We start from the raw sequence: 12,827 nt of genomic DNA, 5'->3' as shown, positions 1-12,827 counted from the left end.
TCCTGCCCAAAGCAATCCTTGTCAAAACACCAGTGGCATTTTCAATGGACCTGAGCAAATAATCCTAAAATTTATTTGGAACCACAAAAGACCCCAAATAGCCAAAACAGGAAAAAGAAAAACAAGGCAGGAGGAAATATGGTACCTGATTTCAAGCTATGCTACAAAGCTACAGTGATCAAAACAGTATGGTGCCAGCAAAAAGTAGACACACAGATCAATAGAACAGAATAGAGAGCCCAGAACAAAACCATGCATATGTAGTCAATTAATATATGACAAAGGAGGCAAGAATAAACAATGGGGAAAGCACAGTCTCTTCAATAACTGGTGTTGGGAAAACTGAACAACTAACTACATACAAGAGGATGAAACTGGATTACTGTCTAACACTATACAGAAAAGTAAACTCTAAATGGATTAAAAACCTAAATATAAGACCTGAAACCATAAAACTCTTAGAAGAAGCATGGGCAGAAATTCTAGAACTTAGGCATGAGTAATTTTTCTGGCTACATCTCCTAAAACAAAAGCAAAAATAAACAAGTGGGACTACATCAAACTAAAAAGCTTCTGTATAGCAAAGGAAATGATCAACAAAATGAAAAGGCAACATCTGGTATGGGAGAATATATTTGTGAATGATATATCCAATAAGGGACTAACATCCAAAATATATAAAGAACTCATGCAACTTGACACCAAAAAAAACAAATAACCCCATTAAAAAATGGGCAGAGGACTGGATAGATATTTTTCTAAAGAAGACATACAGATGGCCTACAGGCACATCACTAGTCATCAAGGAAATGCACATCAAAACTACAATAAGCTATTTCCTCACACCAGTCAGAATGGCCACTATCCAAAAGACAAGAAATAACAAGTGTTGGTGAGGATGTGGAGAAAAGGAAACCCTCCTACACTATCCATGGGAATGTAAATTGGTGCAGCCACTGTGGAAAGCAGTTTGGAGGTTCCTCAAAAAACTAAAAATAGAAATGCCATATGGCCCAGTATGGCCATAATTTCTTCCACTTCTAGAAATTAACATGAAGAAAACAAAATCTCTGATTTGAAAAGACATATGAACTGCTATGTTTATTGCCACATTATTTACAATAGCCAAAATATGGAAGCAACCCAAGTGTCCTTCAAAAGGTGAATGGATAAAGAAGATGTGATACATATACATAATGCAATATTATTCAGCCATCAACAAAAAGAAATCCTGCCATTTGCAACAACATAGATGGACCTAGAGGGTATTCTGCTCAGCGAAGTAAGCCAGGAGAAAGACAAATACCATATGATTTCACTTATTTGTGGAATATAAAAACAAGGCAAAATGAACAAAACAGCAGTAGACTCATAGACACTGAGAAGTGATTGGTGGTTATTATCAGGGGAAGGTAGGTGGGTGAAATAGATGAAGGGAATAAAGAGGCACAAAATCTCAGTCATAATATAAATTAGTCACAGGGATGAAATACAGCATAGAGACATCTTTCTATGTTGACAGATAGTCATTATACTAGTTGGGGTAAGCATTTAATAATGTAGATAACTGTCGAATCACTTCATCGTGCACTTGAAACCAATACAATATTGTATGTCAACTATACTGCAAAAAGAAAAAAAAAATGCTAGAAGAAAAAAATAGAGTAGGACAGAAAATCCAGGAAGTTGGTGCCATGGAAGAAAAGAGTCCCAAGGGATTGAATGCTTATTGAGTGCCAGATGCTGTGTTCAGTGCTTAAAATATCCTGTCTCATGGGTGCATATAATCACAAACCCCACGTAACAGTTGAGGAAACTGAGGCTCTATGAGAGTAGGTAACTGGCCAACGTGGCAGGGCTAGTAAGTGGCCCAGCTGGGATTTGACTCGTGCTGTCTGACTTCAGTTTGTTCTGGGTTCTGGATGTCTGGAACGGCCAAGAGTGTAAAATGCTACTGCGGAGACTTGTCAAAAAAGATGTAAATTTGTTATTTGGATTTCTCAGCAAGGAAGTCTTATAGAAACTTCTTGAAGTGCAAGAGCAAGCAAGCAGATGCTAATGGTTTGAAGAGCAGAAGTGAGGAAAGGGAAAGAGTGCTCAGCCATTTGCTTGCAAGGAAAGCAGAGGTGGGGCGTTAGCTGGAGGATGGGTGAGGATGCAGTGTCTTTTTAGTGTTTCAGAGATTTCAGTATATGTAAATAGGGCAATGTAGCCAGCAAAAAGCCTGATCTTTCAGGAGGTGAAAAGGCCTGGAGCCTTGGGCCCAGAAGAGATAAGGAAGAAAGGGAGCCTAATCCCAACAGGCAGGAGAACTGAAATCTGAAACCTAGGGACAGGCTACTTGAGTTCCTCTTGACTTTATTTTCAGGTTGATTTCATTGTTCATCCTTTTTCTTTAGAGACAGAAGCCTGTCGTCTTTAAAAGAAACAAGGCAGAACTGATGACCAAGAAGCATCATAGTGAAGGAAGATTAATTATTCAAGTCCTCTGCAATTCTTTTAATGTAATTACATCATCATTAGCCTTATTAATTACCGTAAGAGCATGCCAAGGTAAGTTGATAGCAGCATCGTGTGGACAGTCTGTCTTCAGGACCCTAGCGATTCTAGGGCACTGCATGTAGGATTTGGTGATTGCCCAGTTAGGACAAGCATTGGGTTCTCACTAAACACCAGGGTGAGTAAGTCTAGAGATGTACAGGCACGATGGCTATACTTAATAACACTGTACTGAGCATTCAAAACATGCTAAGAGTGTGGATTTCAGGTTACCATTATCATACATACAAAATGCTAACTACGTGAGGAGACTGTATGATAACTATCTCCACTGCACTGGCCCATTTCACTGTGTGTATGTATATCAAATCACATGGTGCACCTAAGTATGTAAAATACATATATATATAAGTAGATGAAAAATAAATCTATTCTTTAAAAACAAAAATGAACAGGAAGGGACCCTGCCAACTCAAACTTGGCTGCACATGGAAATCTACTGGGAGCTTTAGAAAATATTGATGCCTGGGTTGCAATCTATAGACTATTCAAATTTAATAGTCCTAGTACCTTTTAAAGGTAATTTTTATCCAGTTCAGGATCACACATTGCATTTAGTTGATATGCCTCTTTGAATCCCCTCTAAAGAGGTCCTCAGTCTTTCTTTGCTTTCATGAGCTTGAGACTTTTGAAGATTATAGTCCAGTTGTTTTATTGAATGTCTCTCAATCTTTGCTCTTCTGGCGTTTTCTCATGTTTAGAATCAGATTATGCATTTTGGTCACGAATGCTACAGAAGTGATGCCGCGTCTTTCTCGGTCCATCTGGGAGGCCCAGGAAATTTTATTTGCCCCATTAAAAGTGATACTAACTTTGATCACTTGGCTAAGGTGGTAGCTGGCTGGTTTCTCCACTGTAAAGTTGCTGTTTTTCCTGTTGCTTTTGATAAGTATCTTTGGAAAGATGTTTTGAGATTATATAAATAACTTCTATCTCACCAAATTTTTACCCACTAGTTTTAACATACATTGATGATCCTTGATTAAAACAACTACTACTATGGTGATTGCTAAATAGTGATTTTTCTAATCCCATTATTACTTTTGTATTTATTAATTGGCATTCTATTGTAAGGGAGAGTTTTTTTCCTACTGTATTTATCTATTTATATCACTAATCTATCATATATTTATCTATATTAGTATGGACTCATGGATTCTTATTTTTATTCTATTGGTGATATCTTTAATGCCATGGTTTATTTTAATGATCAACATCCCTTATCTGACAGCGGACCTCCCTCTAGCTAGCTCTGTATCCCATTTGACATCGACTCCGTACTTTTCAATTACACAGAGCTGAAATGAAGACACAAGTTTCTTAGGTAACACAAAAATTTCACTTTTATAATTAATTGAAATCACACCCTGTCATATACTGCAGTGTTGCCAAATAAGGAATCTAACTTTTTAAAATAATCTTTTTATTCTAGAACAAAATTTTAGATGTAGAGAAAAGTTGCAAAGATACCTCAGAGAGTTCCTATATACCTTTCACCCAGTTTCTCCTATTGTTAACATCTTGCACTACTGTGGTATGTTTGTCACACTTGAGACACCAACAGTGGTACATTACCATCAATCAAGCTCCCCATTTCATTCAGATGGCACCAGTTTCTCTCCAATGCCCTTCTGTTCCAGGATCATAGCCAGGGTGCCACATCACATTAGTTGTCATGTCTCCTTCGTTTCTTATGGTCTCTTGAGAGTTTCTCCGTCTTTCCTAGTTTTCGATAACTGGGAAAGTTTTGAGAGTACTGGTCAAGTATTGTGTAGGATGTGTCTCAATGTGTTTGTCTAATGTTTTTCTTTTGGTGAGACTAGGGGGTAATGGTTTGGGGGAGGAACACACAGAGAGGAAGTCCCGTTCTCATCACATCAGGGGTACTCACGTGACTCGACACTGATGATGTTAACAGGCCCAGATCCTGTTTGTCAGGTTTCTCCACTGTAAAATTAGTGTCATTCTCCCTTTACATCCTCTACTCTCTGGAGGAAGTCAGTAAGCACTGTCACAGTCTGCATTCCATCCCTTGTGTCCTCTGATCTCCTTGTAGATTTTTAACATTTTTTCACACATTAAGGTTTACACTTTGTGCTGCAGGTACTACGGGTTTTGACAAATGCAGAGAGTCATTTATCTATCACTCTAGTACCATACAGGTTGATTCCATCACCCTAAGGAATATTCTATGCTTTCCTGAGCAAACACCTTCTCCTAATCCCTGGAACCACTGCTCTGTTTCCAGCCCTATGGAATTACCTTCTCCAGAATGTCTTATGAATGGAACCATTCAGTATGTGGCCTTCCCTGTTTAGTATTTTTTTTTTCACTTAACAAAATGCATTTAAAATTCAGCTATGTTATTGTATGAATAAAAAACATGTTCCTTTTTTCTTTCTTTTTTTTTAGTTAAAGTATCATTGATATACAATCTTATGTTGGTTTCAAATACACAGCACAGTGGTTCAACATTTACCCATATTATCAAGAACTCACCCCCTCCAGTGCAGTCACTGTTCATCAATGGAGTAAGATGTTACAGAACCATTAAACATGTTCCTTTTTTCTAGCTGAATAGTTTTCCATCATGTATGCCACAGTTTGTTTCCATTCACTTATTGAAGAACATCTTGGTTGCTTCCAGTTTTGGGTTACTATGAGTAAGGTTGCTATAAACACTCACATGTGGGTTTGTGTAGACATACATTTTAAAACCAGTCGAGTAAATCCCTTGGAGCATGATTGTTATGTCATATGGTTAAGTCTATGTTTAACGTTACATGAAACTGGGAAATCATCTTCCAAGGTGCCTGGATCATTTTTGCATTCCCACTAGCAATGAAAGATAGTACCTCTTATTCAAAATTTTTGACAGCATTTGTTATTGCCAGTTAAAAAAATATGTATATTGTGATAGTATATCATGGCATCTCCTTATTTTGCAATCTGCCTTCCTTAATGACAAATGATGTCAGGCATCTTTTTATTTTGATGGTTTATTTGCCATCCATGTATTTTCTTTGGTGAAGTGTTCTGTTCAGATATTTTGTCCAGGTTTTAAATTAGTTTGTCTTCTTACTGCTTAGCTCTTAGAGTTTTTTATATATTCTAGATACCAGTCCTCCATCACAAACATGATTTACAAATATTTTCTCTCAGTCTGCGATTTGTCATTCCATTCACCTCACAGTGTCTTTCAATGAATGAAAGGTTCGAATTTTTGAGAATTCCAATTGTTTCTTTCATAGACTATACTTTTGGTGGTGTATCTAATAACTCATCACAAAATCCAGGGTCACACAGATTTTCTCCTAAGTTTTATTCTATAAATTTTTTTTTGTATTTTACATTTAAGTACATGATCCATTTAAAGAAAGTTTTTTGCTCAGGTCTGAGGTATGTGCCAGGGTTTATTGTTTTCAGCACATGGATGTCCAATTTTTCTGCATCATTTGTCCCATTGCCTTTGTATCTTTGGTAAAAATCAGTTGGCTAATTGTGTAGGTCAATTTCTGAGCTCTCCGTTTTATTCCTTTGACCTATGTGTCTGTTTTTTCACTTATACCATACTGTCTTGATTGCTGTATTTTTAGAGTAAGTCTTGAAATTAGTCATGTGAGTTTTCCTACTTTAGTTTTCTTTTTCAAGATTGTTTTGGCATTCTGGATCCCTTGAATTTCCATAGAATTTTAGGATCAGCTTGTCAACTTCTGCAAAAGAACCAACTAGGATTTTGATAGAGATTATGCTGAATCTGTAGATCAATTTAGGGAATATTGCTCTCTTCACAATATCGAGTCTTTAAATCAATGAACATGAGATGCTTTTCCATTTGTTAGATCTTTTATTTCTTTCAACAATACTGTAGTTTTCAGAATGTAAATTTTGCACTTTTTGTTATATTTACTAAGATGCACAGCTACATTTATTTGCAGTAATGTTCTATAAAGTTGCTGCCCACACTGAATTAGCCAATACTGAACTATTGCTTCTAAGGGAAACACAAAATTAGATTCTTACAAGCCTCTGTTCACATCTTCATCAGCCTAATGTCATTTGTGTCATATAAGTTTGTTCGCCAACTTCTTGTAAAAACAAGCCAGTTTCATCAGTTTTGAAAGCCAGCTGTTCCACATAACCCTTTTCCTAGATAACATTATTAGAGCTTTTTAAATTCTTCTACAGCCCCGGATCTGCAGAACCTGCCTCCCCTAAAGTTAACAAGTTGAGGCAGGAGGCTTGGACTCTAATACCAGCTCGCATTGTGACTAGCTGGAACTTTGCGCAATTCACTTAGAATCTCCATTCTCAAGCTCTGAAAAAATTAAGAGTATGGATGAGAATATCTCCATTGTTCCCTTCATTCTAAAATTTGATGTTTAAAAAAAAAAAAGACCGTTTATACAGCCATTTTAAAGCTCACAGCACCACCTGGTGGTCAAAGAGAAGAGAACACGTTGAGGAAAAGGGTTAATAGATGTGTCCAGCTACATGTGTATTTTGCTCGTTTGAATAAAAATTTCACATTTACACAATTTCTCCTCTAAACTGGCTACACACAAGTGCACTACTACATATAAAAGCAATCGTACAGATTATTATGTTTAAAATCACACCCTGCGTAGAATCCCTTGTGATTATAGACTCCTAAATAGTCATCATTAATCAGCTATTATGTTTTGGTTTAAAAAAGTCTATTGAACAATTAGGACGATTACACAAAGTAAATATACTTAATTATGCCGTAAATATTTCCATTATATTAAAATTATTCATATATATTTGAGCAAGAAATGGTAATCCATTTATAACCCCAAAAATAAAATAAATATTTGTGAGGCCATACTTACATAAACACGTCATTGAATGAATAAATGAGTAAATAAGTAAATGAAGGAAAAGAGACAGATCTTCTTTTAAAAATAATTCCAAGTAACAAATATGAAAGGATGAGAGAAAAAGAAAATCACCATTAGATAAAATCAGCACTATAAAAATTGTTACAGCAACACCCCTCTTATATTAAAATTATATGGTGTAGGCAAAAGTTTTAAGAGAAGCAGGATCCTTCCAAAGCCTCAAAATATCTCCCCCAAGATGTTTGTCATTTACCAAGGGAAAGATAGTAACTTTATAGTGAATAAACCCAGTAGACATCACTTAATGAAGTGGCCAAGGTTAACATCAGGAGAAATAAGACAGATTGACAGTGTGTACCCTTAGATGTGATTTATATTTTCATTAAGGCAAACTGGTTTTAAAGAGAGAAGAAATTATATGTAAGTTTTCTCTCTGATAATTTGAGAGAGCTTTTTGCTCTTTTTACATTTCTTTTTCTAAAGTCATGAAGCTATGAGACACTTCGTAGATAGCAATTGCAGAACAATCCCAATATGTTTGACTTCTGTAGTTATCCACTGGGAATATGGATCCATAAAGAAAAGAGGACCACTCTGGATATCTTTCAGCCTCGATGGTAACTTAAATTTCAATAAAATTAACAGAAATTATGTTATTTGAAATTCATGATATTTGTAAGGAGGAAGGAAACATTTAAATCCCTCTTCAGTAAAAGGAAAAGAAATTCTCTTGGCATCTTGACTAAGCCAGTTTTCATAAAAATCAAACACAAGGGTAATATCAGACTTATGTTCCAAAGCATCAAAAAGCTGCAAGCACAAGAAACAACTAGAGGGTACAGTTTCTTTCCAGGTATCCATGAAACACACGACCATTGACAATTAAGCCAGAGAGAAAATATCAATTTCAAAAGGTAGAAATATTATATATTTTCTGATATAATGCAGTAAGACTGGAAATGAATTAACCAATCAGAAAAAAAAGATGTTCCTTATCCTTCAGATTAAAAAATTATCTTAAATGATGGCTTGAGTCAAAGGGGAAATACCAACCAAGGCCGGACCTTTTAAGATGGAATTAAAGCAGAAGGGCAGTTGCTAGCCTCTGTGATATCATTGTGTGAGTTACAAAAAGGTGCTCCTTCTGAGGTTAAAACAAGACCCACAGTGTCGTATCTGTGGACAGTCATGAGGTGATGGCTCTGCACCCAGCTGGCTGGAGAACGAGCATGAGGCTCCAGGAAATTAAAGTCGAAGTGAATTTGTAGCTGTGAGAGAGAAAAAAACCCCCCACATTTCTCTTCTCTAAGGAAAAAACTACTAGAGTATGAGTTTTCCCTTAAGATTGGAAACAAACTTGAAGTTATATAGTGCATGCTAGCAAGAATTTGAAGGTCAAGAAACAGTCTCCTTTTTCTTTGACTGAACTTAGTATTTGTTAGTTTTCTTTGATTAAGCTTAGTATTCTCAAGGTCCTGGCTTCTAAGGGCAAAAAGACAAGAGCGCAATAGGTTTAGTAAATTTCAGTACTTTCCTATAACCCACTATAGTATTTAACTGTTTCAAATGCTTTAGATAATCAAGTCATATTTAACAGGTTCTTGTGAAAAGTAATGGTTACAGTTCACCTGATGTAAATGATTCAGGAGGAAGCTCACTAGGCCTGTCTTAAAGGATGCCTGTATTCAAAGCCAAGAAAGTCCCAATTTGTACTTGCATTGTTCAGGAGCCATTCAGGTATTTTCTTCTTACTGCAGTAGAAAACTTTTGAATAGATTGGTTCCTGACATTATTTTCTTAAAACCACAAAAAAGATGCAGCACATTTTGGGTTCTATTTCATAAGGATAACTGTAGCTTCTCTCCTACAATAAGGTTGCAGGTGCCATGAAAGAATGGGGAACCTCACCAGGGAGGATTTCTCTCAGCCATGCCCTTAGGTGGTTGAAAGCCACACTGCCTTTGTAGCTGGGGTTCTGGGTGGTGGGGATGTGGTAAGAAAGTCGCTGAATACAGTTAGAATGAGATGAGTAAAAACCTGGAAAAATAAGGAGGGGAAGGACTGTCATGGAGATCTCTGGGAGAGGGCTCAAGGTTGATTTTGATGCATGACTCACTGGGCAGGGGTTTAAGGGCTTCTATTATGATACAGGAAACAGAAGCTGGTGATAGGCCACAGTGTGCAGTGACAGAATAAAGACCTGGTTGTTAGGGTTAGGGAATAACACTAGAAGCCTGGAGAAGGAGAGATGGAGCCCTTGCTCCTGGTCCCCTTTCCCACCCTCCCTCCCTCCTAGGTTGCCTGAGATGTCACCTTCCATCTAAATATCATCTTCCTGGTTTTAGATCTTGACTCTTGTCTCTGACTTCTGCTTGGCTCCACATTCTCTACCCATTGCACGGAGGACTACCACTTTCCCTTTCTGGAATCTCTAAGGCTTTCTGCTTTCCTTGTGCCCAGATCACCAGCCCTACTAACTGCCAAGATGGAAGTGTCCACCCTCTCTGAAACTCTTAAGCCGAGTCCTGATCTCAATCAGGAGTCTTTGGACCCTCAGATCATAATCACCTTTATCGAAACTGGAGCACATTCCCCTGTCTCCTGGGGCTCCCTCCCTTCCCTAAAGAACAGCCACCATCAGGCAACTGAACAACAGACAGCACAGAAGTTTGAAAATCTCTTAAAAGAAATGAAACATACTATTAAAGACGTGATGAGTTATGAAGAGATTACTGAAGCAAAAGAATCGTTTGAGGAAACCAATATGTCTGATGATGTGTCAGAATTTAAAGAAAAAATCAGAGGACTTGATAAAATAAAGTGCAATTGAAAAACCAGCTTGGTACTTTAGACCTAGAGAGAGAACAGAATGCAAAGAAACAGGAGATGATATTAGAAGACCAGAACTGCAAGGACACAGTACAAGGTTTTGCAAGGGATTTGGCGAATTGTTCAATAGGAAAAAGAGCCCTTAATGAAACTCAACTAAGAAGGACAAAGCACAAAAGAGATTGCCTCACGTTCAAGAAGAAAATATTAAACTTAGGAACAACATGGAGCAGTTACTACAGGAAGCAGAACACTGGAGTGTACAACATTTTGAGCTTAGTGAGCTAATAAAATCATATCAGAAATCTCAGAAAGACTTAAGAGAAGCTGTTAAAAATAATGGAGTCATTTTCCAAACTCAGCCGAATAATGACGTTCTAGCTGAGCATGAACTGGAGGAACAAGTGAGACTGAAACATGACACGTATTAATTGCATTTGATTGCAGCTTTGCTGGAGAACGAATGCCAGATAGTACAGCGGGGAACAGAGCTTTTCAAGGAACTCCATCATCAGAAAGAGGGAGCTGTGCAAGAGAAACCAATTCGGATAAACTATGAACAAGATGAGAACCTATCAGAAGCAGAGAGGGTGGAAATGTGTAAGCATAAAATGGAAGAAACAGTGGGTACAGTTAAGAAAACAGACAAATTCTACAGAAGCCTGGATGTTTGTCATAGTAAGAAAGCTCATAATAACTGTTTCAATAGTCAGGTTGCAAGAAGAACTCTTGGGGAAAAAAGAAGTCAGCTAGCAGCCTAAGATAGAAAATATCAAAAGTAGAAGGCACTTCTTCAAAAACTATAATACATCCAACTCCAGGCATAATCAATCATCAAACCTAGGATAGGTCTGTTGGTTCAACCAAGAAAGACCAATAGCACAGGAAGATCACTCCATTATTCATTTCCTCCATAGTTACGTAGGTTTGGTCTTTAATGACCATTAGGGTCAACATCAAGTTCATAACTTGTCATACAGTCTGCTTGTTTTTTGTATTTATTAGACAACACTTTAACCAAGAGTTTGGAGTTACAGGTCCAAAAAATCTAAATAAAAGCCAGAACAAACAAAGGAAAGGTTTTTTTTTCTCTTTATTTAATCACTACATAGAGGGGAAGTTCTACGGAAAAGAAGAATGTAACTTTTTAATTGTGAACCTTTAAAGCTCACTTTCTGAATGCACGTTTCTTTTTCCTACTATTCATTGATGTATGGGAAGTAGTGGATTTTAAAAAAAAGTTGCTACACAGTTTTTTTGTCTTCTCATAAATCTTCCCATTCCCTGGTTCTACTTTTCCTAATATTCCTCCCTTGTTCTAACTGGTGAACAGTGGGCATACCAGCAGCAGAGGCCCTCAGGGAAGGATACTTTGGCTTGTTTAGAAGAACAGATGTATATGTAGATTTTGTTCTGTGCTGGAAAAATTTCTTCCATTCTTCCCAGTGGGGGCTATAGAGATACCCAGGGGGGGAAAGTGGTATCCTCCATTAAGGAAGGTGGACTTTTGGTTCCAGAAAGGATAGAGCATATGTACTTCTCCCTATTCCTTCAATTAAGTAAACTAAAAACCATAAAATGAACAGAGAAGACTCTGAAAGATGGAGAGAAGGAGATGGTCTGGTCAGGAACCCTGAAGCCTAAGGAACAGCATGATACTGAGTTCTCTGGGTTTTCTTTTTGTCTGATATATCCTGGGTTGAGTGACAGAGGAGCCCACAATCAAGAAATGCCAATGCATTTAAACATAGAAGGCAACCCCACCCCACCCCCACCACCAAAACCTGCTTTCTCCTGCCAAAGACTGAAGAAAGGGACAGTCTGGCAAAATAGAAACCTTTTGGCAAAAACTGACCTACTGTAGCCAAACTGCATGGAAAATGCCATGGCTCCACCCTCACCCCCATCAGCAAACAGTGAACAGGGAGCCTGACTTCCACCCTTGCCTGGTGGTAATGAGACAGTACTTCCCATTTCTTTTGGTGTAGTACAGACGAGGCAGAGTGGAGACCTTGCAGTTCCACCCCACTGATGGTAACCATTTGTTCCTTCCAGACCCCTTCCCCCAGTGGAGTGGAACATCAATGGAGGTCACATGGCCTAAATTTCTACACTCTTCCCCTGATGGCACAGCATCAGAGGAGAACTGCTAAAAGAGAAGATTTAAATAAGATCCAGGGTCTCATAACATAATGTTCAAATGTTCAGGATACAGACAAATCAATGATTATACCAAGAATCAGGAAAATCTCAGCTTGAATGAAAAAAAGACAATTAATAGATGCCAACAATGAAATGACACAGATTTGGAATTATCTGACAAGGATTTTAAAGCAGTCACTGTAGAAAGCTTCATTGAGCAATTACAAACACACTTGAAACAAACAAAGTCTCAGCAAAGATATAGAAAAATATAAAGAAGAAAAAATGGAAATATTGTAAAATAAACTCACTGGATGGCTCAATAGTTGAATGTTGATGTCAGAGGAAAGATTCCATGAACTTGAAGGTAGAACAATAGAAATTACCTATTCTGAATCAATAGGCTAAAAAAAAGTCTCAAAACCCATGGAACAG

At 37.5% G+C, this 12,827-nt stretch overlaps 1 protein-coding gene across 1 annotated transcript; it reads left to right on the top strand.

Annotated features, from left to right (window-relative positions):
* The first annotated feature begins 9,729 nt into the window (after positions 1–9,729).
* SPZ1 (spermatogenic leucine zipper 1) lies at positions 9,730–11,302 on the top strand. Its single transcript, XM_036999663.2, is given in 4 exon segments — positions 9,730–10,240; positions 10,243–10,404; positions 10,407–10,979; positions 10,982–11,302. Coding segments are annotated over 4 exon segments (1,104 nt in total). The 5' UTR covers positions 9,730–9,906; the 3' UTR covers positions 11,017–11,302.
* Positions 11,303–12,827: the final 1,525 nt, after the last annotated feature.

Source organism: Manis javanica, chromosome 1 (genome assembly GCF_040802235.1).
Source record: "Manis javanica isolate MJ-LG chromosome 1, MJ_LKY, whole genome shotgun sequence".
Taxonomy (NCBI): Eukaryota; Metazoa; Chordata; class Mammalia; order Pholidota; family Manidae; genus Manis; species Manis javanica.
The sequence above is the reverse complement of the archived record's forward strand: the minus strand, read 5'-3'. Positions and strand labels throughout refer to the sequence as shown.